The sequence below is a fragment of the Staurois parvus genome, unplaced genomic scaffold, assembly GCF_062004578.1.
Source record: "Staurois parvus isolate SC_StPar_1 unplaced genomic scaffold, SC_StPar_1.0 ptg001617l, whole genome shotgun sequence".
Classification (NCBI taxonomy): domain Eukaryota; kingdom Metazoa; phylum Chordata; class Amphibia; order Anura; family Ranidae; genus Staurois; species Staurois parvus.
Genome location: NW_028319413.1, coordinates 43,704 through 71,225, shown reverse-complemented (window position 1 = coordinate 71,225; position 27,522 = coordinate 43,704). Strand labels below are relative to the sequence as shown.

General features: G+C 43.7%; 1 protein-coding gene across 1 annotated transcript in view; it reads left to right on the top strand.

Moving 5' to 3' along the window:
• Positions 1–18,511: 18,511 nt before the first annotated feature.
• LOC149435063 (kinesin-like protein kif7) overlaps positions 18,512–27,522 on the top strand; it is a gene marked incomplete at its 3' end in the record, with an annotated part of 47,675 nt that continues 38,664 nt past the window's right edge. Inside the window, exons 1-3 of the mRNA XM_089663051.1 lie at positions 18,512–18,581; positions 20,624–20,963; positions 26,323–26,523. Coding sequence (XP_089519177.1) covers positions 20,639–20,963; positions 26,323–26,523 — 526 coding nt within the window. The remainder of the gene's footprint in view (positions 18,582–20,623; positions 20,964–26,322; positions 26,524–27,522) is intronic.

Genomic DNA, 27,522 nt, shown 5'->3' with positions numbered 1-27,522 from the left:
TTTATAATATTCTATTGATACTCATTGACATCAGTTAAATAAAGTATACTTAGATGGAACTTTATATGCGCTGTTTACAAACGGTTGTAAATATTTATGAATGTCTATAATTTCAATTGTATCTGTATCCTGAATATAACCTTGTTATGGATATTTTCGAGTGTATCTTATGTCATGATAAGCCTTACACATATTTCTCTATGGAATAGTTTATATGCTAGTGCTATATATAGATTTTTATATCTTATATTTTATTATATTTGGAACCAATTTGCAATATGATTAGGCTGATTAAGAAAGATTTTTATTATATAATTTTAAATTCATTTTGTTTACCTTATACCACCAAAATAAACTACACACTGAGCGGCTCCTTAGTTTTAATAAAAACGAAGGACGATGTGTGCTCTCATTATGGTAATTTGATAATGAGTGCCGGGCGGTTAGATATACTGTAGCTGTCACAGTGTGTATTCACAATAATCCAAAGGAAAATGGCGCCCGTACAAGTGTCCGGACGTCTATGTATAAAACTTCCAAAACATGGCGCCTCCCTAATGCGCATGCGCCTAGCATATAAATTGGCGTCACACGGCTCGGCGTTATTGGCAAATCCCCCCAGACGACGTGCGTGTGCACGAAACGCGTAGGAGGAGCCAGGAACGCCGTGACGTCACGCCGCCGGAGCATCGTGGAGCTGCGGCGGCCATCTTTAACATTGGACGTAATATCCAGGAGCACTGGAGGGAGGCTATCGCATTGCAGACCTTACCTTGACCAGCTGATGAACCCAAGGGAAATTTATATTTAAAAACGCCCATTTAACTGTGCGTTCTGGTGAGTGTGCATTTCTTCAGCACTATACCGCACAGCACCTTACTATCAGGAGGATATGAATAGATGAGAGCACTTGAAGTCACCTTGATATCACCATATGAACTGTTTCATTTATTTATTTATTAATTTATTTATAGTATTTCTCTTTTTAGCGCTGCATCTTCTGATTTATATTGTTTTATGGGGTTTATGGTTACCTGGTGCACAGCTGCTATTCTACTGTTGTAGGTGCGCTCGTATACATTTTCTTTACTATCCATGATACTTTGTAGTTTTGGTTTTACAAATGGGATTAGTTGTTGAAAACCACAATCATTTCCTCCAGTAAAATTTAGTTTGAAATTATGAAAATCACTTGGCTGACCATTCAATGGTGCCTTCGTGGACTAGAGTCATTTTGAACGACTTGTCATTCGAGTACCATGTCAACATCTTGATTTTCATAGAATGAACGCTCTATTTCCATTCTGTCTGTCCAGCCCCAGGTCCAATCGCTGACAAACTCCGTAACATCTCCAAAAATATGTCCGTTCCTAACCCCGGAAACTACTAAGCAACTCATTCACTCCCTCATCATATCACGACTTGACTACTGTAACTCCCTCCTCACCGCCCTACCTCACCACAGGCTATCCCCGCTTCAGTCTATCCTGAATACTGCGGCCAGACTCATCCACCTTACTAACCGCTCCGTTTCCGCCACCCCCCTCTGCCAATCCCTCCACTGGCTTCCGATTGCCCAACGGATAAAATTAAAAATCCTAACACTGACGTACAAAGCTGTCCATAACACTGCCCCAAACGACATCACCGACCTGATATCCAAATACCACCCAAAACGCACTCTCCGCTCCTCACAAGACCTCCTACTCTCTAGTTCCCTGGTCTCCTCCTCCCATGCCCATCTCCAGGACTTCTCCAGGGCCTCCCCCATCCTCTGGGACTCCCTACCCAAATCCATCAGACTATCACCTACTCTCCTCTCCTTTAGGCGCACCCTGAAAACCCATCTCTTCAGGGAAGCCTACCCCGCCCTCAGCTAATTGCCGATCTCCTCCACTCCTCCTACCACTCCATCCCCCACAGCTATTCCTCCCGTACCACTCTCCCCTCCCTCCTAGATTGTAAGCTCCAAGGAGGAGGGCCCTCGAACCCCTCATGTATCGCATTGTATTGTTATTGTACTGTCTCATGTACTGTCTCCCATTGTAATGTACAGCGCTGAGCAAACTGTTGGCGCTTTATAAATACTGTATAATAATAATATTTACAGATAAACATTGACAAGTGTCTGTTCATAAGACTAATTACGATTTTTCATGGCTGGAAGCAAATTCAGGGATTAGAAATTTGTTAGTCCCCATATGATCCAACAAAACATTTCAATCCTTGTCCATCAATTTTTTTTGCTCACTTGGGTCCAAAACCAACTGCTGAATTGTCCCCTTTAACACTTAAATAATCAAAGCAATGTTCTGAAAATGACAATTTTCTAATGAAGTTCTATAGGTTTAAAGCCAGCTTTATTTCCAGTATCTCAAATGCTTACCATGATCTCCGATATATAATACCAGCAGTAATCTCCTCAATTTAGTGCCCATAGTGGCCTCTTTTTTTCTCCGGATAAAAGGAAAATCCTAAGAAATCCAACAGTGCCATCACAAAACATTGATGAGCTGAGAAGGAGCTCAGAGCTATAAGCCTGTTACTGAAAACAGTTTTCTGATCTCACTGTCCTGGCTTCACTCTGATCTAAGCAGGTCTCCTCGTAAATGCCATGCCTTGACCTATTTTTATGGTTTTCCTTGATTTATATAGAATAGCAGACTCCAAACTTTTCAGCATAGGAGCCACATTGTATACGTTAATATTCAGGGGCTGAAAAAAACAGTTTTATCAGTGAATGAATAAAATGTAAATGAATGAATATGTTTTGAGCTTTTTTGTAATGAGTATGATATGATTCCAAATAACAGAGACAGAGCAAAGAAAAGTAAAACAAAGCAAAGAAATTCCAAACACACCCGGCAGTTCCGGGAGAAGGTCACCCAGTGCCCAGGGCCAAGATGGCAGACTGCCCCCCCCCCCCAGCCGGGGGTAATAGTGGTGCGCGGAACAAAAGCCTCCATTCACATCTTTGCAAATGGGATGAAGTGTGCATTTATAGGGCACATAGTGCATTAATTTCAATGGGCTGCCCTACACATTCATTCATTCATTACCGGTACTTATATAGCTCCGTCAATTTACGCAGCGCTTTACATATATATTGTACATTCACATCAGTCCCTAACCCTCAAGGGGTGTACAATCTAAGGTCCCTAACTTACATTCATACATACACATACTAGGGACAATTTAGACAGGAGCCAATTAACCTACCAGCATGTCTTTGGAGTGTGGGAGGAAACCGGAGTACCTGGAAGAAACCCACACAGGCACAGGGAGAACATGCAAACTCCAGGCAGGTGGTGCCGTGGTTGGGATTTGAACCAAAACCCTAGTACTGCCAGGCAGAAGTGCTAACCATTTAGCCACTGTGCTGCACACGTGCAAAAAAAACTTGAACACTTGAAATAACTTACTGGTTTCAGCAAACCCCTGCTACTTATTTATATGGCTTCAGCTCACTGTACATTAGTGTGATGGTCGCTGAGAAGAATGCTCCTTACATTGGTGGTCACTGAGAAGAATGCTCCTTACATTGGTGGTCACTGAGAAGAATGCTCCTTACATTGGTGGTCACTGAGAAGAATGCTCCTTACATTGGTGGTCACTGAGAAGAATGCTCCTTACATTGGTGGTCACTGAGAAGAATGCTCCTTACATCGGTGGTCACTGAGAAGAATGCTCCTTACATTGGTGGTCACTGAGAAGAATGCTCCTTACATCGGTGGTCACTGAGAAGAATGCTCCTTACATTGGTGATTAGTGGGAAGAATGCTCCTTACATTGGTGGTCACTGAGAAGAATGCTACTTAGATTTGTGGTCACTGAAAAGAATGCTCCTTACATTGGTGATTAGTGGAAGAATGCTCCTTAGATTTTTGGTCAGTGGGAAGAAAGGTTCTTACAATGGTGGTCAGTGGGAAGAAAGGTTCTTACAATGGTGGTCAGTGGGAAGAAAGGTTCTTACAATGGTGGTCAGTTGGAAGAATGCGCCTTACATTGGTGGTCAGTGGGAAGAATGCGCCTTACCTTGGTGGTCAGTGGGAAGAATGCGCCTTACATTGGTGGTCACTGGGATATCTCATACCTGTAATACCTCCAAAACAAAACAAAGCTAAAGATGAATAAAAGCCTCTCGAAAGCTGCCAGTGCTGTTAGCAAGCATTGTCATAGACATCTATGGAGGCTTTGGAGATGCTTTGCAGCACCAAGAAAGTGTCATGGGGTATACCTTTTGAAGTGCGGCAAACACAACGTGTAAACAGCATTGTCATTATATTTAGCTTTCCCTTATATTTAGTGACGGGGATTTGGTTGGTATTCAGAGTGCTTTAAAAAAGCATGTCCAATGCCACATTTTGAAGAAAGTGTAAACGAGCCCTAAAAAGTGGCATTTTTGACACCTGGTGTACACAAGGCCTTATTGAGATCTGAGCTGCATTATGTCCTATATTTTCTATCTGCCTAGAGTTCAGCTTTAAAATGATGCAAAAAGGTTGGTCAAACGCATGGCAACTCAGCAGAGGTTTCTGTTTAGTTTTTACTTTGTACCAGAAATGGCAGTTTAAATGCATTTGGGTGCCATGAATACAGCATTTTTCAATCTAATTGCACTGGAACTCCAACAGTCATGATGATATAAATGTATACTTCTATTTAACTTGCCTATAGCCTATCTTACTAAATCCTCCCTGCTATTTATGGGAACTCATTACCATAATGAAAAGATAAAGAGCAGATAATTGCTCAGAGATGGGAACACTCTGGTTTTTATGTTCCACATTTATTAGTTGGCCTCATAACTACACTCATTGTATGCTATATTATAACTCATTATAGACTTGCATAGTTCTCATTCTTTAGTATGCAGTTTAAACAAGCAAACCGCAATCAAATTGTCAAGCATGGCTTGCCAAATGCTCATGGGTACAAGAGAATTGTTGATGTAGCATACACAGAGCCTCCAAAAATAGATAATATGCACCCAAGTAGCATATACAGAGAGGAAGAAAATCCATGACAGGTACATGTACAGAAAATCTGTCCATATTTATATATGTGTGTGTGTGTGTGTGTGTGTGTAGGTATGTATGCAGGGGAGGGCTGACAACTCATGGGGATCATGGGGCCCCTGTATCCTTGACCACACTCAAATCACACCCAAATAAGCCTATAAAAAAGGTACCAGGGGTATCTCATGGGGCCCCCTACTGACCCAGTGCCCGAGTGCTCGAATGGTCAGTCCGCCCCTGTATGTATATATAAATATATATATAGATATATATGTGTGTGTACATGTATGTATATGTGTGTGTATATATATATATATGTGTGTGTATGTATGTATACTGTATATGTGTGTATGTAAATGTATGTATGTATGTTCAATCCAATTGCACTGGAACTCCAACAGTCAAGTCATGTTGCCTGGCTGTGCAGGACTATAGGGGGACCCAAAAACTCAGCGACATCTCTACACCCCATCTCACCCCCTCGATCTTCTCACAAATCACAAATTTACTAAGCGACATATCAGTATGGATGTCTCACCGTTTTTTTAAACTCAATCTTTCTAAAACAGACCTTGTAATATTTCCTCCTCCTCCATCCCCTCTCATGACTTTACCATTGAGATCAACAGCACAACCATTGGTCCCTCCACGCATGCCAGGGTGCTAGGCGTAATCCTAGACTCTGGCCTCTTCTTTGGGCCCCACATCTGATCACTGGCTAAATCCTGCCGCCTCAACCTCCGAAATATTTCCAGAATTCCTAACTAACAATACCACAAAACTACTTATTAGACATGTGCGGTTTCATTTTGATTTGTTTCTCGGCCAAAAATTTTCATTTTTCAGAAATTCGTGTACAAATCTCCAAAGTCAATGAATAAAAAAAAAAAGTTATAACGAAATTAAGGAATGCCTTCGTTTCATTCATTTAATTCAAATTACGTCACACTATGCCATAGTGGTTCAGACCTATGGGGAAATGGGGAACGCTATCCCCACTCCAGTCGATCCTAAACTCAGCGGTTAGACTCATCCACCTCACCAAGCGCTCCACATCTGCCTCCCCCCTCTGCCAATCCCTTCATTGGCTCCCGATTGCCCAACGCATCAAATTCAAACTGCTAACTCTGACCTACAAAGCCATTCACAATGCTGCCCCGAACTACATAACTGACCTGATACCCAAATACTACCCTACCCGTGCCCTCCGCTCCTCACAGGACCTCCTACTCTCTAGCTCTCTGGTCTCCTCCTCCCATGTCCGATTGCAGGACTTCTCCAGGACTTCCCCCATCCTCTGGCACTCCCTACCCCAATCCACCAGACTGTCACCTACCCTCCTCACCTTCAGGCGCACCCTGAAAACCCTCCTCTTCAGGGAAGCCTACCCCAGCCTCACTTAACACCCGACCTCACCTAACAACTACCCTCCTCCACTCCACCCACCACTCCATCCCCCACAGCCATCTCCTCCTGTACCACCTTCCCCTCCCTCCTAGATTGTAAGCTCGAAAGAGCAGGGCCCTCGAACCCCTCATGTATTGTATTGTTACTGTCTTGTCTCATGTTCTGTCCCCCTTGCTACTGTACAGCGCTGAGCATACCCTTTGGCGCTATATAAATACTATATAATAATAATAATTTTCAAATTAGTTTGATCATTCAGATTCGGATAACGAATAGATCTGAATTTTGTTCCATTTGGTAATTCGGATGCACATGACGCCAGTCGATATTGTCCAATCAGCTCATGCCATTTTTCTTGCTGGGTTAAACTAGCATCTGAAAATATTGAATCCATCTGATTCGATAATATATTGAATATATAGCAATCTTCCAGAAAAACTGGACATTTTTTCGAATCCACCTGGACCAATGAATGTACCTAACAAATGCCAAAAAAAAAAATTTGGCCAACATACTGAATATGACAAAATGGAATTCTTCAATGAATAGAGGCATCCAAAATGAAACAAAATTTTCTGACATGCACATGTCTATTGGTTATAACCTGCCTTGGCTACTGCAACTGCCTCCTCACTGGCCAACCTTTACACAGACTATCCCCCCATCAGTCTATCATGAATGCTGCTGCTAGATGCATACACTTTACTATTCCATCCGTAGTTGCTGTCTCTGCCAATCCCTCCACTGGCTTCCACTACTAGCCCAAAGTGTAAAATTTAAAATACTAACTACAACATACAAAACCATCCACAACATCGCCCTCAGCTACATCACCAACCTCAACTCAACAGATTGCCAAAATCATCCTCTCCGCTCCTCCCAAGACCTCCTGCTCTCTGGCTCCCTTGTTACCTTCTCCCATGCTCACATCCAGGACTTCTCCAGAACCTCTCACCCTCTGGAACTCCCCATCCCAGTATGTCCAATCAACTCCTACTCCTTCCACCTTTAGGTGTGTGGGGAGATGCAGCAGTGAACACACGCAGCCCATTTGCAATAAAACTCAACTTGTAATGAACAGAATGGCTTAGTTACAAACATCCTAGCGGGAGAGTGGCACTTAAGGGAACAGCCCCAGTTCAATGTGATAAAAGACGTGGCTGATGAGAAGTGCTGACAGCGTCTGTTTCAGAGGGAGAAGTATGGCCTGGCCTGTCTGTTCCCAAGTAGGGTGGCTTCTTTCCAGGTGGCAAGTCCCAATCCTGTACTTTCTCGTCTAGAACTCTTCCCTACCGCTAGCTACTTTCCTTAACGCATGGGGTCTCTCTCCCTATACTAGCCACTCGCAAAATGTGCACCAAAACCCGAGGAAAGGGACTTATATAGACCCTACTGACCCAAGGCGGCTGCCAAGGATCACATGGCTGAACCGGGACGCTGCTCCATTGACACAGGAAACCATAGAGTAACTATGTTTCATTTTGACTCCCTGCCCAGGCTGTGGTACCGCTCCGGTGGAGCGCCACCTACAGTGGAGAAAACGGACTGCACCTGCCTACAGGCAAGTCTTGAAAACTATTTTTTTCAGGGAAGAATACACCATCTCCACCTAAAAACTGTACTTCGGACACTTCCATCAGATCGTCCCCCAGCTAAAACCTTTTGTACCACCTCCCCCTCTCTTTAGATTGTAAGCTCCATGAGCAGGGCCCTCCTATTCCTTCTGTACTGAATTGTATTGTAATTGTAATGTCTCCCTTATATTGTAAAGCAAAGCAAACTGTTGGCGCTATATAAATCCTGTATAATAATAATAATAATAAATGGTAATTATTCACCGCTAAGCATTACCTTATATGCTAAATAGGTATAAATCAGACAATGTTGTCTAGACTGAGCTCTGCCTAACCCACGGAAAAAACCAACAGGGTGACATCTGCATAAACCAATACTGCATTGGAACACATTGTTCCAGATATATTTCAAGGGATAATAAAGCACAAAGATCTTTAAAAGTCATAATAAAACAAATGTCACTGAGCAGTTGGTTAATAATAAATAATCCAGGACATTGTTAAAAACAAAAATGATAAATCATTGAAAGGGACATACATCTTCTGAGCCTGCTCACAGGCAGGTCTGTTTATAGCAGAGGAAAGATTAGATTGAAGAACACATTTGAAAGATTAACTTTTTTTTTGAGAAGTTATAACCTTAAAATCTCTAGCCCCCCCAGTGTCCACTCATTCAGCTACACTGGAAGGAACGTTTACACAAACCCTAAGGCTATGTTCACACTAGCTTTGTTAGCAGGTGTTAGACAAGCTTCTGGGAAGCGTTTTTAACGAAAAATTTAAATTCTACACATGGCAGCACACAGTGCTGTTCACATTGAAGCGTTAACGTCGCGTCGTGTCAAAATTGATGCCTCATGTCCAGTCAGGAGGAGTTGAACCCTCCCGTTTAAGGCTATGGTGACGCTCCTCAAACGCCTGACAGGCATTTGTGGAGCGATAATACCATTAAACTTCATTGTAGGCGTTTGTGGTGCGGTTTTAACACTTGGCAAAAGCCTATCAAAAACACTCAGGGAATTTGGGGAGCGTTTGGGGAGCGTATGAGGAGCGTTAAAAACTCTTCCAAAATGCCTGTATAGCGCCTGTCAAACGCTATAGGGGCGTTTGGCAAGCGTTAGAATTTAGTCATGTTTGAATGAGCCCTAAGGCTTCATGTACACAAGCAGCTCCCGGCATTTTTTTTGCCAATGCTCCTAAACTCAACTCCATAAAAGCCTGTGTCCATGTACACATAGGCTGTTAGCAGAGTTTAGGAGCTGCTGCATTTAGGTGAGGTTAAATCTCCCTCTCCTGAACGCGGAAGAACGCTGGGCACAGGTGGGCGGAACTGGTGAGTGGCACTGCTGGGCACCGATCATCAGGGCACTGATGATCGGTGCCCTGATGATCGGTGCCGATCCCTGCTCTGACAACTGCTGGTTCTCGGCAGTACTTTCCTCACGCTCTGACAGCGTGAGGAAAGTGCAGCCGAGAACCGGCAATTGCATTTCCCGGTGATCAGCGTGTCATTGGACACAGCTGATCACGTAGTAAAAGGCCGCTGTGATTGGCCTTTTAACACATCACGTGATCAGCTGTGTCCGTAGGACGCATCGTTCATGGAGATCGCCGGTTGCGCGCCTCTGTGGGAGCGTGTTCTTGGAGGACGTCATATGACGCCCTCCCAGAACTGGCCGGCTGCACTGCAGCCGTCATTCGGCTACCTGCGGTCGGCAACTGGTTAAACTTGCTAGTATAGCTAACACTCCCCTCCCCCAAACTGACAAAGCTGCTGTGCAGCCTGTGCTCCTTCGTCCAGAGTGGTGTCTGTATAATACAGTAGGTGTGTTATTGGTCAGATTGGGGTTTAATACTGCTTTAAGGCCTCATGCACACTTGAGCTCAAAGATGCTTGGTTTACAGGCGTTTGATGGGGGGGTTCTGGCTTTACATGCCCCTCCATGTTAACCTATGTGTCAACGCTCACATAGGCAGTTACAGGAGTTTAGACACAGGAACCATTAGAGGTAGAAAAAAAAAAATCACTGGTGCATTCAAGAAGGGGGGTTTTGTCTGAAAACCACCAAAATCACTTAGTGTTACTAAACCCTGGACCCTCCATCCACTATATCTGGTCTCCCCGGACCCTGCATCCACTATATCTGGTCTCCCCGGGCCCTGCATTCACTATATTTGGTCTCCCCGGACCCTGCATTCACTATATCTGGTCTCCCTGGACCCTGCATTCACTATATCTGGTCTCCCCTGACCCTGCAACCACTATATCTGGTCTCCCAGGACCCTACATTCACTATATCTGGTCTCCCCGGACCCGGCACTCACTATATCCGGTCTCCCCGGACCCTGCATTTACTCTATCTGGTCTCCCAGGACCCTGAATTCACTATATCTGGTCTCCCCGGATCCTGCATTCACTATATGTGGTCTCCCCGGGCCCTGCATTCTCTATATCTGATCTCTCCAGACCCTGCATTTACTATATTTGGTCTCCCCGGACCCTGCATCCACTATATCTGGTCTCCCGGACCCTGCATTCACTATATCTGGTCTCCCCGGACCCCGCATCCACTATATCCGGTCTCCCCGGACCCTGCATTCACTATATCTGGTCTCCCAGGACCCTGAATTCACTATATCTGGTCTCCCCGGATCCTGCATTCACTATATGTGGTCTCCCCGGGCCCTGCATTCTCTATATCTGATCTCTCCAGACCCTGAATTTACTATATTTGGTCTCCCCGGACCCTGCATCCACTATATCTGGTCTCCCCGGACCCCGCATCCACTATATCCGGTCTCCCCGGACCCTGCATTCACTATATCTGGTCTCCCAGGACCCTGCATTCACTATATGTGGTCTCCCCGGATCCTGCATTCACTATATATGGTCTCCCAGGACCCTGCATTCACTATATCTGGTCTCCCAGGACCCTGCGTTCACTATATGTGGTCTCCCCGGATCCTGCATTCACTATATCTGGTTTCCCAGGACCCTGCATTCACTATATCTGGTCTCCTCTGACCCTGCAACCACTATATCTGGTCTCCTCGGACCCTGCAACCACTATATCTGGTCTCCCAGGACCTTGCAGCCACTATATCTGATCTCCCCGGACCCTGCACTCACTATATCTGGTCTCCCCGGACCCTGCATTCACTATATCTGGTCTCCCAGGACCCTGCATCCACTATATCTGGTCTCCCCAGACCCTGCATTCACTATATCTGGTCTCCCAGGACCCTGCATTCACTATATCTGGTCTCCCAGGACCCTGCATTCACTATATCTGGTCTCACCAGACCCTGCATCCACTATATCTGGTCTCCCCGGACCCTGAATCCACTATATTTGGTCTCCCAAGACCCTGAGTTCACTATATCTGGTCTCCCAGGACCCTGAATTCACTATATCTGGTCTCCCCGGATCCTGCATTCACTATATGTGGTCTCCCCGGGCCCTGCATTCTCTATATCTGATCTCTCCGGACCCTGCATTTACTATATTTGGTCTCCCCGGACCCTGCATTCACTATATCTGGTCTCCCCGGACCCTGCATTCTCTATATCTGGTCTCCCCGGACCCTGCATTTACTATATTTGGTCTCCCCGGACCCTGCATTCACTATATCTGGTCTCCCAGGACCCTGCATCCACTATATCTGGTCTCCCCGGACCCTGCATCCACTATATCTGGTCTCCCAGGACCCTGCATCCACTATATCTGATCTCCCAGGACCCTACATTGACTATATCCGGTCTCCCCAGGTCCTGCATTCACTATATCCGGTCTCCCCGGGTCCTGCATTCACTATATCCGGTCTCCCCGGGTCCTGCATTCACTATATCTGGTCCCCCCGGACCCTGCATTCACTATATCCAGTCTACCCGGACCCTGCATTCACTATATCTGGTCTCCCCGGACCCTGCATTCACTATATCCAGTCTCCCCGGACCCTGCATTCACTATATCCGCTCTCCCACAGTACACAGAACATGGAAATGCAATTATTATAGTAAATATAATCTGCTAAATACTTTTTTTCATCAGCAGAGCAATCTTGTGACTTTTATCTGTTTTTAGCAGAGCACTGGTTAAAGCTTGTAGGAATATGCAGAACCCCTGACCTCTGTCTGGACAGTGCTGATCACATGACTCTCCCAAGAAAAAATTACCTCTTTAGTAATACATAGCAAACTGAGCATGTGCAGCTTGCCTCAGAGCCTCTGTTCTATCAGGAGATATTTAGTAGACCCTGGAAGAAGGGGAGGATCAGAGAAGTCAGGATCATTCTTTTTAAACATTCTTTTTACACAATGCAGAGGATTAACCCCTTAGGTTCCACAGTGAGTATAACAAGCATGCTTTACTGCATATACAGACTAAATTTACTGTTGTGGGTTTAGTAAAACTTTAACTGCTTCCTCGCCTCCCTATAGCAGAAATACTGCTACAGGGCGGCAGGGGTGCACAAAATTTTGTATATATATATGATTTTGTATTTCCGGGTAGGGGGTATGCACCCTACCTGCGCCGCCCTTTGCAGCTGTGGCTGTCAATCACTGGGTCCCAGCCAGTGATTACCCACTGGCGCCCGGTGATTACCAAGGATCTCCAGCGGGGAGGAGGGCTGCTTTGTTTATTAACAGCCCTTCTCTCTGTCGGCTCGGGCACACTGCTCTGAATGCACAGCCATCCAGAGCAGTGTGCTTACAGTGAACCAACACACAGCCCCTGGTAAAACACTCCCCTCACACAGTTAACCCTTTGAGCGCCCCTCATGTTAACCCCTTCCTGCTCAGTGCCATTAGTACAGTGTCAGTGCTTTTTTTTAGCACCGATCACTGTATTGGTGTCACTGAGGATGTCAACGACACCAAGTCAGTTCCCCCCCAGTGTCAGAATGCCCGCCGCAGTCCTGCTATAAGTTGATGATCGCCACCATTACTAGTAAAAAAAATAATTCCAGTATATATACCGCCATTTGTAAATGCTAGAACTTTCATGTAAACCAATTAATTTACACATATTGGGATTTTTTTTGTTTAGCAAAGACATGTAGCAGAATACATTTTGGCCTAAATTTATGACGAAATTGATTTTTTAAATTTTTTCACTGGACATGTTTAATAGCAAAAAGTCCAAAATATTGTTTTTTTCTCAAAATTGTCAGCCTTTGTTTGTTTTTATAGCGCAAAAAAAAAATTTTTTATAGTCAAAAAAAGTCCAAAAACGCTGCTTTGCTGCAATTTACTGCGTTTTTCAGTGTTATAGCTTTTTTACAGATAAAAAACTCCTCTAGCTACCTACTAGTCCTGGATTGTTTTTCCAGCCAGAAAACGCTGGGGGGTTTACTGGCTATAGAAAAAAATGTCAAACGCCAAAAACATCCGTTGTAAAAACGTCCGGTGTGCATGAGGACTATAAAGCGCTTTCTATTGCTGGAAGACATAGCACAGCTTATGTGAATGGAGGAGGGGGTGGAAAGGGTGGCCATAGTCGGTTCTCTCGATGACTTCCTGCTGCTGCTTTCTTGGTTGAAATCTTCCTTTCCCTGAAGATACCAGCCCTGGATAGCGTTGCCATGGAATCTGCCAAAGATAGACTCTTACCTTCATAGAATGCATCAAGATAAAAAATATTTAGAACCACTTTAAATTCAGATCATTCATTTAGTTATCATTTATTTTGGATTTGTTGAAATTCATTACTATTACGAACTGTTCCCAAGCTGACAGGGAGGAGAAATGTTACTAAACAAAACAGTCCTCCTCCCCGTCGGAGATGCTCGGTAATCACCGGGCGCAGGCGTGTAATCACCGGCCGGGACCCGGTGATTGACAGCCACGGCCGTGAATGGTGGTGTGCGCGCCCCCTACCCTGAAGTGCAAAGTCATGTATATATATATATATGTACTACTTTGGTCATAGTGAAATATGAACTAAAAATCTTAAAAAAAAGAAAAAAAATTTAATAAAAAATAATTAAAAAAAAATATATATATATATATTTTTTTTTTTTCATACTGTCACCAGTCAGTGTCCCTGATCACCGCCATGCCAGTTATATGATGACGCTGTACTGCACTGGTGACAGTATGTAAAAAAAAAAAAAATAGTGAAACTAATTTTTTTCATTTTTTCATTTTCCGAAAAATTATGACAAAAAAAATACAACTTCAAAAAACTCTCCATGCCTCTTATGAAGTACGTCGGACTGTCTTCTTTGCAAAAAGGGGTCATTTGGGGGATATCTGTACTGTTCTGACATTCTTGGACCTCAAGAAATTAGATTGGCTGTCAGTACTTCAGGATTGATCAATATTCAGATCTATCCCATAGTTTGTGAACTCTATAACTTTCCTACAGACTAAATAATACATCCTAATTTGGGTTATTTTCACCAAAGACATGTAGCAGAATACATCTCGGCCTAAATTTTTGAAGAACAATTATTTATTTTCAAACTTTTATAACAGAAACAAAGAAAAACGTGTGTTTTTTTCAAAAGTTTTGGTCTTTATTTGTTAATTTAGCAAAAAATAAAAACCCCAGCGGTGATTAAATACCACCAAAAGAAAGCTCTAGTTGTGTGAACAAAATGATAAAATTTTAGTTTGGGTACAGTGTTGTATGACCGCGCAATTGTCATTCAAAGTGTGAGAGTGCTGAAACCTGAAAAATGGCCTGGGCAGGAAGGTGTAAAATTGCCCGGTATTGAATTGGTTAAGTAACGCAGCACTGTACTGCAAAAAAATGGCCTGGTCAGGAAGGGGGGTAAATCCTCTGGAGGGCAAGTGGCACATGACAGGATTAGCTCTGACAGATGGTGGGTGTCTGCCTGGTTTCCGGACCCCTGTACTTTTATATATCCACAGGATCAGTGGGTCAGACCCAAAAAGCTCACCAAAACAGACCCGGCAAAACAGACCCACCTTATCACAAGAAAATGGCCTGGTCAAGAAGGGCGGCAAATCCTTTGGAGGGCAAGTGGTTAACCTCCTCGGCGGTCTGATTATTTCCGATTTTTTTTGCTGAAAGCGGTACCATTTTTTTGCGTGGAAATATGTCGTTTTTTATTGTAGGCTGTAATATTTAGGAATAACTCACTGAAATCTGTCCGAACAAGAGTCTAGTAAACATCCCGGGTATGATAAAATTTGAAACACTAAATCATAAATTATAATTTAATAAATAATCATAAAAAATAATAATATAATAATAATAATACATTTAATTCAATAATATAATCAAACCAAAAACACTGAAATCTGAAATATAGCTCCAAGTTCGCACATCACTGAGCAAAGTCGCAGAATCGTTTTCAGTGTCTGATGACAAATTTCCCCCATGAATCATTATCACTCAATTCTGCAAGTGGTTCTGATTTACTATCGCTGTTCTCTAGCCGGTCTAATACCGCTTTTGACGTAATGGGACGCTTTTTGGACACCATGGACTTTTCTAAGTTTCCAGGCAGAAAGAACAGTCAAAATGTAGGCAGGGCGCCGGACAAAGCACTCGGGACAAAATGTATGTGAAATGCATTGAAACAGCAATGTTATACTATATAATAATCATTTTTAAAAAAATGACATTTTTTAAAAATTTCAAATTTGCCGCCGGTTCCGGCGTCCGTACGTCCCGCCGTCATAGGGACCGGAACACGGAAGCCGGATGCCGGCATCGGCCGGAGGAGATGGCCGGGGACGCTGCAGGGGACACATCGTGGGAGCGAAGGACAAGGTAAGTGCTGCAGGGACTCCCTGAGCAATGCCGCATGGTAAGCCCGAGTGTAGCTCGGGGTTACCGCTTTTGGTACTGAAACTTTACCCCGAGCTACACTCGGGAATACCGCTAAGGAGGTTAAAGTATAACTAAAGGCAAAACTTTGTTTTAGTTTTGGATAGAGTGGAGAGGGATTAGAACCCCGGTCAAATGTTTATTGCTGTCTGTGTCCCTGTTAGAGAGATTCCCCATCTCTGTTTGTCCAGTTTACCATTATTATTGAAAGTAAAAGAAAATCCCAAATTTTAGGTTGTCCCCAGAAAAGTAAAGGGAAATCTTCCAATGGTCACTCGTTCTGGTGTTTTATTAGGAAAGCAGAAGGACTGGCGGGAACAGCAGGGATTTCACACAGAGGAAGCAATACAAAGAGAACGGGAGACTCTTTCATCCAAGTACATGGTACAGGAGGTACATATCAAGAATAGGAAATGTTGGGTTGACATATTCTTTAACCCCTTCATGACGACTCACCTGGACTGGGTTATTTTCCGTGGGGCCGCTAATTTGCGTACCTATCTTTGCGCTGGGAGTGCGTCGCACTCCTAGCACAGAGACTGGGGACTCACTGAGGGCCCAGGTTCCCGTAGTAATGATCGGGACCTGGAACTCCCGATTCCAGGTCACCTGATCGCTGTGATAGCCTCTGATTGGCACAGAATGAAGCACATTCCCTTGTTTTCTCTCTCAGAATGGAGGAGATACATTGTGTCTCTCTGTCTTTTTAGAGAAAAAAAAAAGAGGCCAGGGTTAGTGTTTGGTTCAAGGTCAGGGTCAGTATTTGTTTTATTAGTTTTTTTTAATCAGGATTTTTTTTTTAATTTTTAAATTAGTATCAGTGTCAGTTAGTATCAGTGTATTTGAAGGCCAGTTCACACTATAGAAATGCAGTCCAGATGCGTTCCGGATGCGTTTCTTCATTTGCGTTTTTAATGTGTTCCGGTGCCTTTTTTTATGCTTTCCAGCTCATTTTCCTCCACTCTCTTTTTCTTCAATTTAAAGTGTAGTTGCACCCAAAAGAGCAAGTTCCGTATTAAAGATTGGTCCCCCACTCCCCATTAAGGATTGGCACCTTTTGGGGAGTGGGTACCTGAAATTGACAGGTACCCGCTCCCACTGCCATTGCCTAGGCGATCAGAAGTGGAAGTTGTCCTCCTATCCTCCCTCCCTCTTCTGGGACATGTGACAGGTCCCAGAAGACGATGGGGCCATTCAGGAAGCGCAGCGCTACTCACGCATGCACAGTGGACACATGGGCAAGCAGTCACAGCCGGGTGCCCACACTGAAGATGCCGGCGTCTGGAGTACAGGACAGCCGGTGAAATGGGCTGCGGTGGGGGCACCACGGGATCGTGGGACAGGTGAGTGGATGTTTTTTAAAAGTCAGCAGCGACAGTTTTTGTAGTTGCTGACTTTTATTTTTTTACAGAGTGAGTGGAACTCCACTTTAAATGTACATTCCAGTGCATTTTACTGCGTTCTAGTACAGTTCTGTGCAGGAAAAATGCAGGCTGTTCTACTTTTTTTCTGCAACCGTAACGCACTGGAACCGCAAGCACTGATGTGAACTATGACATTGACAACCATATCACCTACTTTCTGTACGTTTTGGATGCAGAAAAAAAGCAACTGAAACGCATGTAGTGTGAACTGGTCCTGAGGCAGGATACAAAAAGTAAAATGCGCACTATTGATTCTGGGCTACAAACAACAACTAACATGCACAGATATGGTATCGCTGCGATCGGCAGGAGCAGGAGAATTTATTTTGAGTTATATGGTGGTAGGTTATAGTAGTAGCAAGAAATATATAGCTAAATTTAAAAAAAATGTGTTTTTTTTTTCTATTTTGGGCCAGATTTCCTTTGACGATAATAACAAAAAAATCAGGACAAAAAACAAAATCGCCCGATTTTTGCACCGTTAGAGGGTTAATTGGTCAGCCGTTTTTCGGGGTTTTGGCACATTTTTTTTATCGGTACAGTTGGAAAAAAATCGTTCGATTTTGCCGGCAATGATGGACAAATCGGCCGATCGTTTTACCGATAAAAAATCTGCACATGAGCCGTGACCTGCAAGAAGGAGAAAAAGAAGAAGAAAAAGAAGAATTCCAGTCCGCTATTATATTTGACATGAAAAGGTATTGCGGTTGCAACAATGTATCCATTTGTATCCGAATAAAAACATCTGTATCCAAAATGGATACAAATAGATATATTGTTGCAACCGCAATACTTTTTCATGTCAAATATAATAGCGGAGCTCTCTGCAGGGACAGAAGTAATTAAATGCCGGCCGTAGACGGGACGAAAATCGGACGTTTTTTTTCACCGGAGGTGATAATGTCGGCCTATTGAATGACTGATTTTTCATTTTTTTTTTTTTTAAACAGTCGGTTTTCGACCCGTCTATGGCCTGCGTAACACAGGTCAAATTTGCAGAATTGTGCTTAGCCATTTAGATTTGTGTCCCCCCCAGTTGTGAAGGGGCTCATAAATGACAGGAATACACAGGTCACAGAAAAACTCAGTAAGGACAAGTGTGCAGGAATTGGGACACAACTCCATAGCCTGGGACTGCCCCTCAACTCCATACAGGAAGTGTGTGCATCCCGGAAGTGGGATACCCATCAGTGCCAGGCGGACCCCAAACATCGGTCCGTTGTTCCCGGGCGGATAGGCAAACAGCGTGCACGCCAGTAGAGGGCGCTGCCGGCTGTGCGGAGAGCGATGGCGCCGGGCTCTCCAGTGATGGGCGCTTCTCTATAGGACATCCAGCGGAGGGATCGCCGTTCAGGTGACGAGCTGGTCCCCCGGGGGTCGGTGTGAGGGCGGTGCAGTGCAAGTGGCAGCCTCCTTCCCCATGGCATTGTGTGTGATGTCTGGGGGAAGGTGTGATTCTCCCTTCCATGACTTCTCCCTCCCAGTGTTATCATAGCCATCTTCTAAGATCTGAGAGTTGTCACCTCTCTGTCCTCCTGCTTCCTCTTTGCAGCCACTTCCTGTATCCAGGTTGTGACATCAGGGGACCATGTTTGGTTAAAGCGGCCCTCCGCTCAGCTTTCTTCGCTCTTCTCCTTTGCAGCCCCCCCCCTCCACATGGGGCGCCTTTCTACATAAACACTTTTCTGTTTGATGGTTGCCCTGCCCCCACAACTCCCTCCCCCATCATCCCCATCCTCAGGAAGGATGACTTACCTGATCCTTCTGCTGAGCTGTCCAGGTGGTCACTAGGGGGTCAACCATCAGCGGTTTGTCAAGGGGGGGAAGGCCATTGTTGGTTCTTGAGGGGGGTTGGGGCCACCATTGTCAATTTATTGGGGGGGACATTATTGCTTCTTTGAAGGGGGAGGGGCAGGGAGCTTCCATTGTTGGAGGCCGGCCATTGGCAGTTGATGGGGGCAGTGGGCAAGTCATTGGTTTGTTGTAGAGGGCGACCATTATTGGTTTGTTTGGGGCTGGCTATTGTTGGTTTATTGGGGGAGGAGCCATTATCAGATTGTTGGGGGGCAGCCATTGTCAGTTGCTGGGGGAGGTTGGTGGGTGACCATTGTCAATTGGTGGGTATTAGCGGGCAAGTCATTGTCGGTTTAGGGGGGCAGCCATTATTGGTTTGTTGACGGCTGGCCATTATTTGTTCCCCAGGGAAGAGGGCATTGTCAGTTGGTGGGGGGGTAGTAGACAAGTCACTGTCGGTTCCGGTGGGCAGCCATTATTGGTTAGTTGGGGGAGCAGGGATGGACATTGTTGGTTCATCAGGAACGTGGTCATTGTTCGCAGAGTTTGGAGGGAAGCCATTGTCAGTGTGATGGAGGGGTGCCTTGTTGGTTCATCGGTTACAGAGGCCACCATTGTCAATTCATAGGGAGGCCATTTTAGACTTGTTGCCTTTATTGGTTCATTGGGGGGAAGCCATTGTCAGTGTGATGGAGGGGTGCCAGGCAAGTCCTTGTTGGTTCATCGGTTACAGAGGCCACCATTGTCCATTCATAGGGAGGCCATTTTAGACTTGTTGCCTTTATTGGTTCATTGGGGGGGATGGCCATTGTTGGTTCATCAGGGAAGGGGAGTTTCAGCCATTGTTGGCTTTTGGGGTGGGGGTGTGGCCATTGTTGGGGGCGGCGGACAAGTCATTGTTGGTTCATTGGGTGGGGGGAAGTAATTGTCCATCTTTCGGGGGGGGGGGGGGGTAGGAGGGAAGTTTGCCAGTGTCAGATCTTTGGGCAGGTTGGGGGTAGGGTTGCCACCTCACCCCTTTATAACAGAACACATACTCATTACACAGGTTCTGAGGCTAATTTAATGCAGATTAAGCTCTAAGTGAGTTTAATTACCACCTTTATCAGCCCCCAGAACCTGTGTCATTAATGTGATCTGTTTTAAAGGGATGAGGTGGCAACCCTAGTTAGGGGCAGCCATTGTCTGTTCATAGGGGGCTCTGATATCAGGGGGACTCCCCCTCTATCCAGCTACACAGATCAGCACTGCAGCCATTGATCAGGTGACTATCATCCAGCAGGGCTGTTGAACAGACCTGGATCGGTAAAAGGGCTGTTCGGGAGCAGTGACCACACATAGAATTTCAATCCTTCTATGGCCACCTTTAGCAGACTTTTCAGGTTGTAATCAAATGTTACAATGTAGTAGGTAAGAGAGGAGACCATTGTATCTTGTATGCTGGCAGATCTCTGAAGTGGTGAAGAGGATGTCGGTTGTCAGTCTCTGCAGGAAGGACATGTTTTTGGTGGGGGGATTGGGGTAAACGCCATGTTAGGGTTGTGTATTTGGGGTGATCACCTGTAACATAAAGCAGTAACATTTTTGTGATCTGTTCTTCAGCTCCAGTGTTTCCTGATGGGTTCCAAAAGCCAGGCCGCTCGTGCGGAGGAGACAGCTGTTCGGGTAGCAGTCAGAATCCGTCCATTGCTTCCTAAAGAAGTGCTCCATGGACAGCAGTCTTGCGTTCACAGTGAGCCTGACCAGCAAAGCCTGACTCTGGGCATCAACAGACACTTCCACTTCCAGGATATTCTGGATGAAGCGTGCAGCCAGGAGACGGCGTACAGCCGCTGTGTCCAGACTTTACTTGAAGCTTTCTTTCAAGGGTTCAATGTCACTGTAGTAGCCTATGGGCAGACGGGATCAGGAAAAACCTACACCATTGGAGAAGCAAGCATATGTGAGTATGTCTGAAGACAGTTCTTGCACCTAACCAGGAATCATTATTTATTTTCATGTAAGGGAAGCCTGTTCGTCCCACATTTACTGAACTTCTATCTCCCCCCCCCCCACATTTACTACTTTTTGTATTACTTATCCCTCCCTTTTAGATTGTAAGAGCAGGGCCCTACTAATGCTGGGCACAGACGTTAGGGGTTTTATTGCTGTTCAGCCAGTCTGCCGAGCAAAGGGAAAAGACAAACCGATTTCTCCATCCACACAAATGAGGTAGATGAAGGAATTACCCAACCCCCCCACCTGAACATTGTATAGACCAAAACAAAAACAAAGGTGTAGCACTATTAAAATAAATTAATTTATCATTTAAAAAGTTGAATAGTAATAAAAAGTATCTATGTTGACATAAAACTCATATAAATATGATAAAATGAATGTCCATATAAAATGTTTGCATAAGAACATATAGAGAATGTAATTAAAAGTAATTCTCGGTAAAATTCTGTAGCAGATTGACTTGTGACTCCAATAGTAATAGTGCGCACTCACCGGAAGCACATGGATAATGCGCATGTGATATAAACCCTCAGGGTAAACAGGATAATCCTGTGAACTTTTCCTCTATGGTGCAGTCATCAAGCCATTAGGAGTAGTATAAAAAATCTGCTGGATCCAGAGGTCCCCTTAAGGTTGGATAGGTGCTCTGGATCCAGCAGATTTGTTATACTACTAACGGAGTTCTTATGCGAACATTTATATGGACATTCATTTTATCATATTTTTTATGTCAACATATATACTTTTTATTACTATTCAACTTTTTTATCATTAATTTATTTTAATAGCGCTACACCTTTGTTTTTGTTTTGATTATTGAGAGGTTTTTATTGGTACCTTTTGGTGTTTTTAGCAGCTGTTTTTAGGAGCGCTCACTATCCTTATATTTTATATTGCATAGACCAGCCTTTCTCAACCAGGGTGCCTTGAGGTTTCTTCAGGGGTGCTTTGGCAAAATGTCTAAAAATTGCCCAAAACTTGTATATAAGCCAGCGGGTGGAACAAGCCTGCCTTTTAGTTACACAAAGCCACAGGTTTTCATTGCATACCATTTACAACCTTCTAGCCACCGGTGTCCTGACAACCAATGGCATCATTAGTTGATAAGTAGGATGTCAGCTGTCTACAGAGCATCCTAGTTTGACCCTTCCCATCAGTGCTGGGGCCACATTAGGTCAGTGATGGAGAAAAACTGAGGGGGAAGAGAAACATTGGAATACTAGTCAGTACCAGTCTGCAAAAGTGTGTTTGCTCTGGAAGAATAAATCGCCTAGCATTGGGTATCCTACATGTGTGAATGTTGCTGCGTTATATAAAACTATTCGTATAGTTTTTTACATTTTAGAATGGGGTTCCCTTTTAAGATTCGGGATAGTTCCGAGGCACCCTTTAAAATTATGGACAGTCTTGAGGCACCCCATTCTAAAATGGGGTGCCACAAGACTGTTCATAATTTTAAAGGGTGCCTCAGGACTGTCCAAAATTTTAAAGGGGGCCTTGATTAAAAAAAGGTTGAGAAACGCTGGTATAGAACACACTAATCAGCGGCTGCAGCCACTGCTTGTGACTAGACTTGGTAATTCTGAGTCACAGACCCAGAGCAAGCATTCAGCAAATCGGGGGGGCAGCGTCGGCGTCGCAGGGGGGACCGGTATTCTTTTTCTGTATATGCTTTTGATCAGTGACAAAAAAGTGAATACAAAGGATCGTTTTGGCAGCCAGGGGACTAGCATTTTCAGAAGAGGAAGTCAGCAGTGGCTGCTCATATATTTGGCTCATCACAAATGTACTTTAAATTTTATAGTGCTGCTTGGACTGTAAAGTGGTTCTAAAGGCAGAAGGGTTTTTTTTACCTCTAATGCATTCTTACCTGAGCCCAATCTTGATTCAGCAATGTGCCAAAGAGCAGAGGCTCTCTCTGCTCTCTCTCTACTCATTGGCTCAGAGTCAGCCAGTGGCTTCCATTGCTGTCAATCAGGGCCAGTGAGGATGGAAGGGAGGGCCGAGCCATGCTCTGTGTGTCAATGGACATACAAAGTCGGGCTAAGGAGGGAGCATGCATGAGTTTTCCCATAGCAAGCAGCTTGCTATGGGGGCACTCAGCGGGGGACCCGAGAAGAGGACTGGGGGCTGCTCTGAGCAAACCACAGGGCAGGTTAGCATAACAAGTTTTTGTTATTTTAATAAAAACATTTTTTGAGAATTTACAATCACTTTAAACACTTGCAGAATGTAGGTGTGTGTGTATATCCAGTTCTCAGCATAAATGAGTACACCCCAACAGGTTTGTCAGGAAACCTCTACTTTCCTTTCAGAGTCAACCTTTTCTCTGGGACATTATACTACAAAATACTCCCACAAATGCGGGCCATGGATTGCAAACAAGATTTGTTAATTTGCACACAAACAGTATTTTTCCTAATTCATTCAAGACCATGTTGCAAAAATGAATACACTCCAATGAGTCTTCAGAGCAAATCTAAATTTTAGACAACAGACTCCTAGTTAACAAGAATTCAACTACAGGTGAGTCTATCTTTTCATTAAACAGGTGCCCAGCAGACAGTTGATTATAAAAGGGTGTTATTTAACAAAGGAAAAAAACCTCTTCCCATTTCATGCTGTCAGCAATGGCACCACATGGAAGAGAAATGCCACAAGGCCTGAGAAAGAAAAAAATTTCTTTACACAAGAAAGGTGAAGGCTACAAGAAGATCAGCAAACCTTTACTTACTAGTCAGAATACTGTAGCAAAAGTGATATAAAAATTGAACAAAGTTGGAACTGCAACCATCTCACAGAGACGTCCAGGTCATCCACGGAAGTTAACCTCTCAATAAAAAAGGTGTCTCATTACCAAGGTGTCACACAAGAAACATCTCATGATGGGTAAAAGCAAAGCCTTCTCTCAAGACCTTTGCAGCCCTATTGTTGCAAAACATACTGATGGCGTTGGTTACAGAGGGATTTCTAAATCTCTGTATGTTCCAGTGAGCACTGTTGGGGCCATAATCTGGAAGTGGAAAGAACATCATTTCACCATAAACTGGAGGGGTGAAAGGAATTATCAGAAGAGTTGTCCAAGAGCCAAGGACCACTTGTGGAGACCTTCAGAAAGACCTGGAATTAGCAGGTACAATTGTTTCAAAGTAAACATTAAGTAATGTACTCAACTGCCATGGCCTGTATGCACGCTCACCACGCAAGACTCCATTGCTGAAGAAAAAGCATGTTGAAGCTCATTTAAAATTTAGACAAGCCTGTGAAAACATTTAGACAAGCCTGTGAAATACTAGGAGAATATAGTCTGGTCAGATGTGACCAACATTGAACTCTTTGGATGCCATAATACACACCATGTTTGGAGGTCAAATGGCAATGCACATCACCCCAAAAACACCATACCAACAGTGAAGCATGGAGGTGGGAATATCATGGTGTGGTGCTGTCTTTCAGTATAAGGTACTGGCAAACTTCATGTCATTGAAGGAAGGATGAATGGAAAAAATGTACCAAGACATTCTTGATAAAAACCATCTACCAGGATGATGAAGGTGAAACGAGGGTGGATGTTTCAGTAAGACAATGATACTAAACACAAAGCCAAGGAAACTCCCAATTGGTTTGAAAGAAAATAAAGCTGCTAGAATGGCCCAGCCAATCACCTGACTTGAATCCAATAGAAAATCTATAGAAAGAATTAAAGATCAGAGTTGATAGAAGAGGCTCATGAGACCTTCAAGATTTGAAGACCGTGTGGAAGAACGGGACAAAATCAAACCTGAGCAATGCATGCAACCAGTTTCTCCATACAGGAGGCGTCTTGAAGCTGTCATTACCAACAAAGGGTTTTGTACGAAGTATTCAGTTGGGTGTTCAATATTTTTTTCCCGTGCCATTCTATTTTTATTACACATAACCAAATTTCTGAACTTATTTGTTTTAGTTACTTTGTATGTATGGATTGCATGGGTTGTTACCAACGTGTGTTGAAAATTTCATGTCAATAGCACCTTTGGAAACATTTACCAAGAAAAATGGTGAAGTGTTCAATACTTATTTTACCCGCTGTATATATATTGGCAGCAGACTCTTCATCAACATTTCACAGCAAATCAAATGCTTATATCTATTATGTTAAATTGACAATTGTTGGAAATGGTTATTTTGTTCCCTTTTTTGTACTGATTTTGCGTTCTGCCCATCGTTAAACATTTCTGGGATCCAAGCTTTTAATGGATATCACTGTAGCAACAAAACATGTTAAATAATTGTAAAGTTCACCTTTGGGAAAATGTTACATGTTCCACCCGTTTTTAGGGTGGAACATGTAACAAGTTCCCAATATTGCAGTAGCTGGCAGATTGAATGGAGCGCTGTGGTAGTTCATTGATTCTTCCTGTCGTTATATCTGCTTTGCCTGTACATCCCGTATGAGCAAGCAGATACACTGACAGGTCTGCAGGAGACCTACATGACACCAGTGATCTGCTGATAATGGCAGTGATTTCTAGCAATATCCTGTAACGTACGTCATTTCTCTGATTATTTTCTGAAGTATGTCTTCAGTCTTCAGCTATACTTGTATCAAGTCCACAGTTGCCGCAGGTCTAGCTTGTAATGACTGATCTCTAGCAGTCGCTTGTAACATTTCCCTCTTTTTTGACTGTCTTCAGAGGCAGGTCTGCAGTCTTCAACTGCGCCTGTAGTATGCTATGTTTTAAGTCTGTCTATCTTTTATAGCATGTCCACAGTCTAAGAGTAGGTTCGCACCTATGCAGTTTGCATTTGATCCATTTATGCAGTATATTTTGCTTTGCGTTTTTGCACATGGGTTTGTGCCACATTTTTGATTTTTTTTGTTTTTGTTTTTCCTTGTTGCTAGGCAGATTTAAAACGCAACAAAAACACATCAAAAACGCTGCAAAAAACACACTATATGCTTTTCTGCAGCGTTTCCATTAAAGTCTATAGAACCAAAAACGCAACTTTTTGCGTTCAAAAAAGTCCCTTACCCTTTCCAAAAACCACACCAAATGAAAACGCGGAGATGTGAGTCTGTCCCATAGGAAACCATGTTAAATGGACTGTAGTGCGTTTCTGCAAAACGCTGTGTGAACCTGGGGTAAAAGTCATCTCTAGTGTAACATATACTGAATAATTTGAATTATTAAAATATCATCAGCAGCAACATTTTAGTAGGTTGGCCAGCATTGCAAAATATGCTGTTAATTATTTTTCATTGTATTGACAAATGTTATCTAACTATTGTGTGTTATTGTAATAATTTTGTTTTGCTTCAGCGTCTATCTCAGAAGATGAGCAGGGGATCATTCCACGTGCTATGGCTGAAATTTTTAAACTGGTTGATGAAAATGATCTGATCGATTACACTATCCGAGTCTCCTATCTAGAAGTCTATAAGGAAGAATTCAGGGATCTCCTGGAGGTGCAGACCTCTAGTAAAGACATCCTGATCAGAGAAGATGACAAAGGAAATGTTGGTAAGTCATAGCAATAGAATTCACCTTGTTTGCAGCACAGTTCAGTATGAAGTGTAAGTAGAACATGCCTTGGGCTTCAGATACGTGCTGTAAATGTTTTGGGTGTGTTTATATGTTTATGACAGGGGTCTCCAAACGTTCTAAACAGGGGACCAGTTTATTGGGCACAATTCACTAAAGCATGAGTTAAGTCAGTCACATGACCACATATCACATGTGATACTGAAAATGTTAATTCACTATTGCTAGTATGCGGTATTTACCAAAAATAGCAAAAACACCTGGTAAATACCGCATAAAAAGACCTTAAAGTTAATTCACAAAAGGAAATAATTAAATGCATTAATTAAGTAGTGGTCCAGGCATGCGGTATGTACTGGTATCTGTCAGTACTGTCATGGGTTGTTAAGGAATGGGTGGCCGCTGAGTGCTTAACAATGGATGAGTCGTGAGCGGGGTTCCCCACTGACAGCTTAATCTTAAAAAAAAAAAAAAATTGCTGGCAATTAAATAATTAAAAAAACGGTGTGGGGTTCGCCCTCCATCCATACCAAACCCTTTGGGTCTGGTTAGGATTTTGAGGGGAGCCCCCATTCCAAATTTGTTAAAAAATGGTGGGGGCCCCCAGATCCTGCCCCCCCCATGTGAATGAGTATGGAATACATGGTACCGCTACCCATTCAAAAGAAAAACTGTAGTGTAAAAAAGACAGGACAAAGTCTTTGAAAAATCCTTTAATAAAATTAAGAAAAATAAAACCATGTCCCCTGAAGTAGATTCATGTCAATCACTATGCCCGCCGCCACCCGAAAAAAAAACGTATGTGATCCCGCCCCATGTGACATCACTAACCCAGCATGTCCCAGTCGATGTCACACACGTGATGTCACCGGGTGGCCCCACCCCTTATATATTTAAGAACTGTCAAGCCAGCGGAGCAGTCAGACGTCCGGAGCCAGCGTCTGGAGCGCAGAGCCTTTTGGGGTTTTTTTCTCTTTT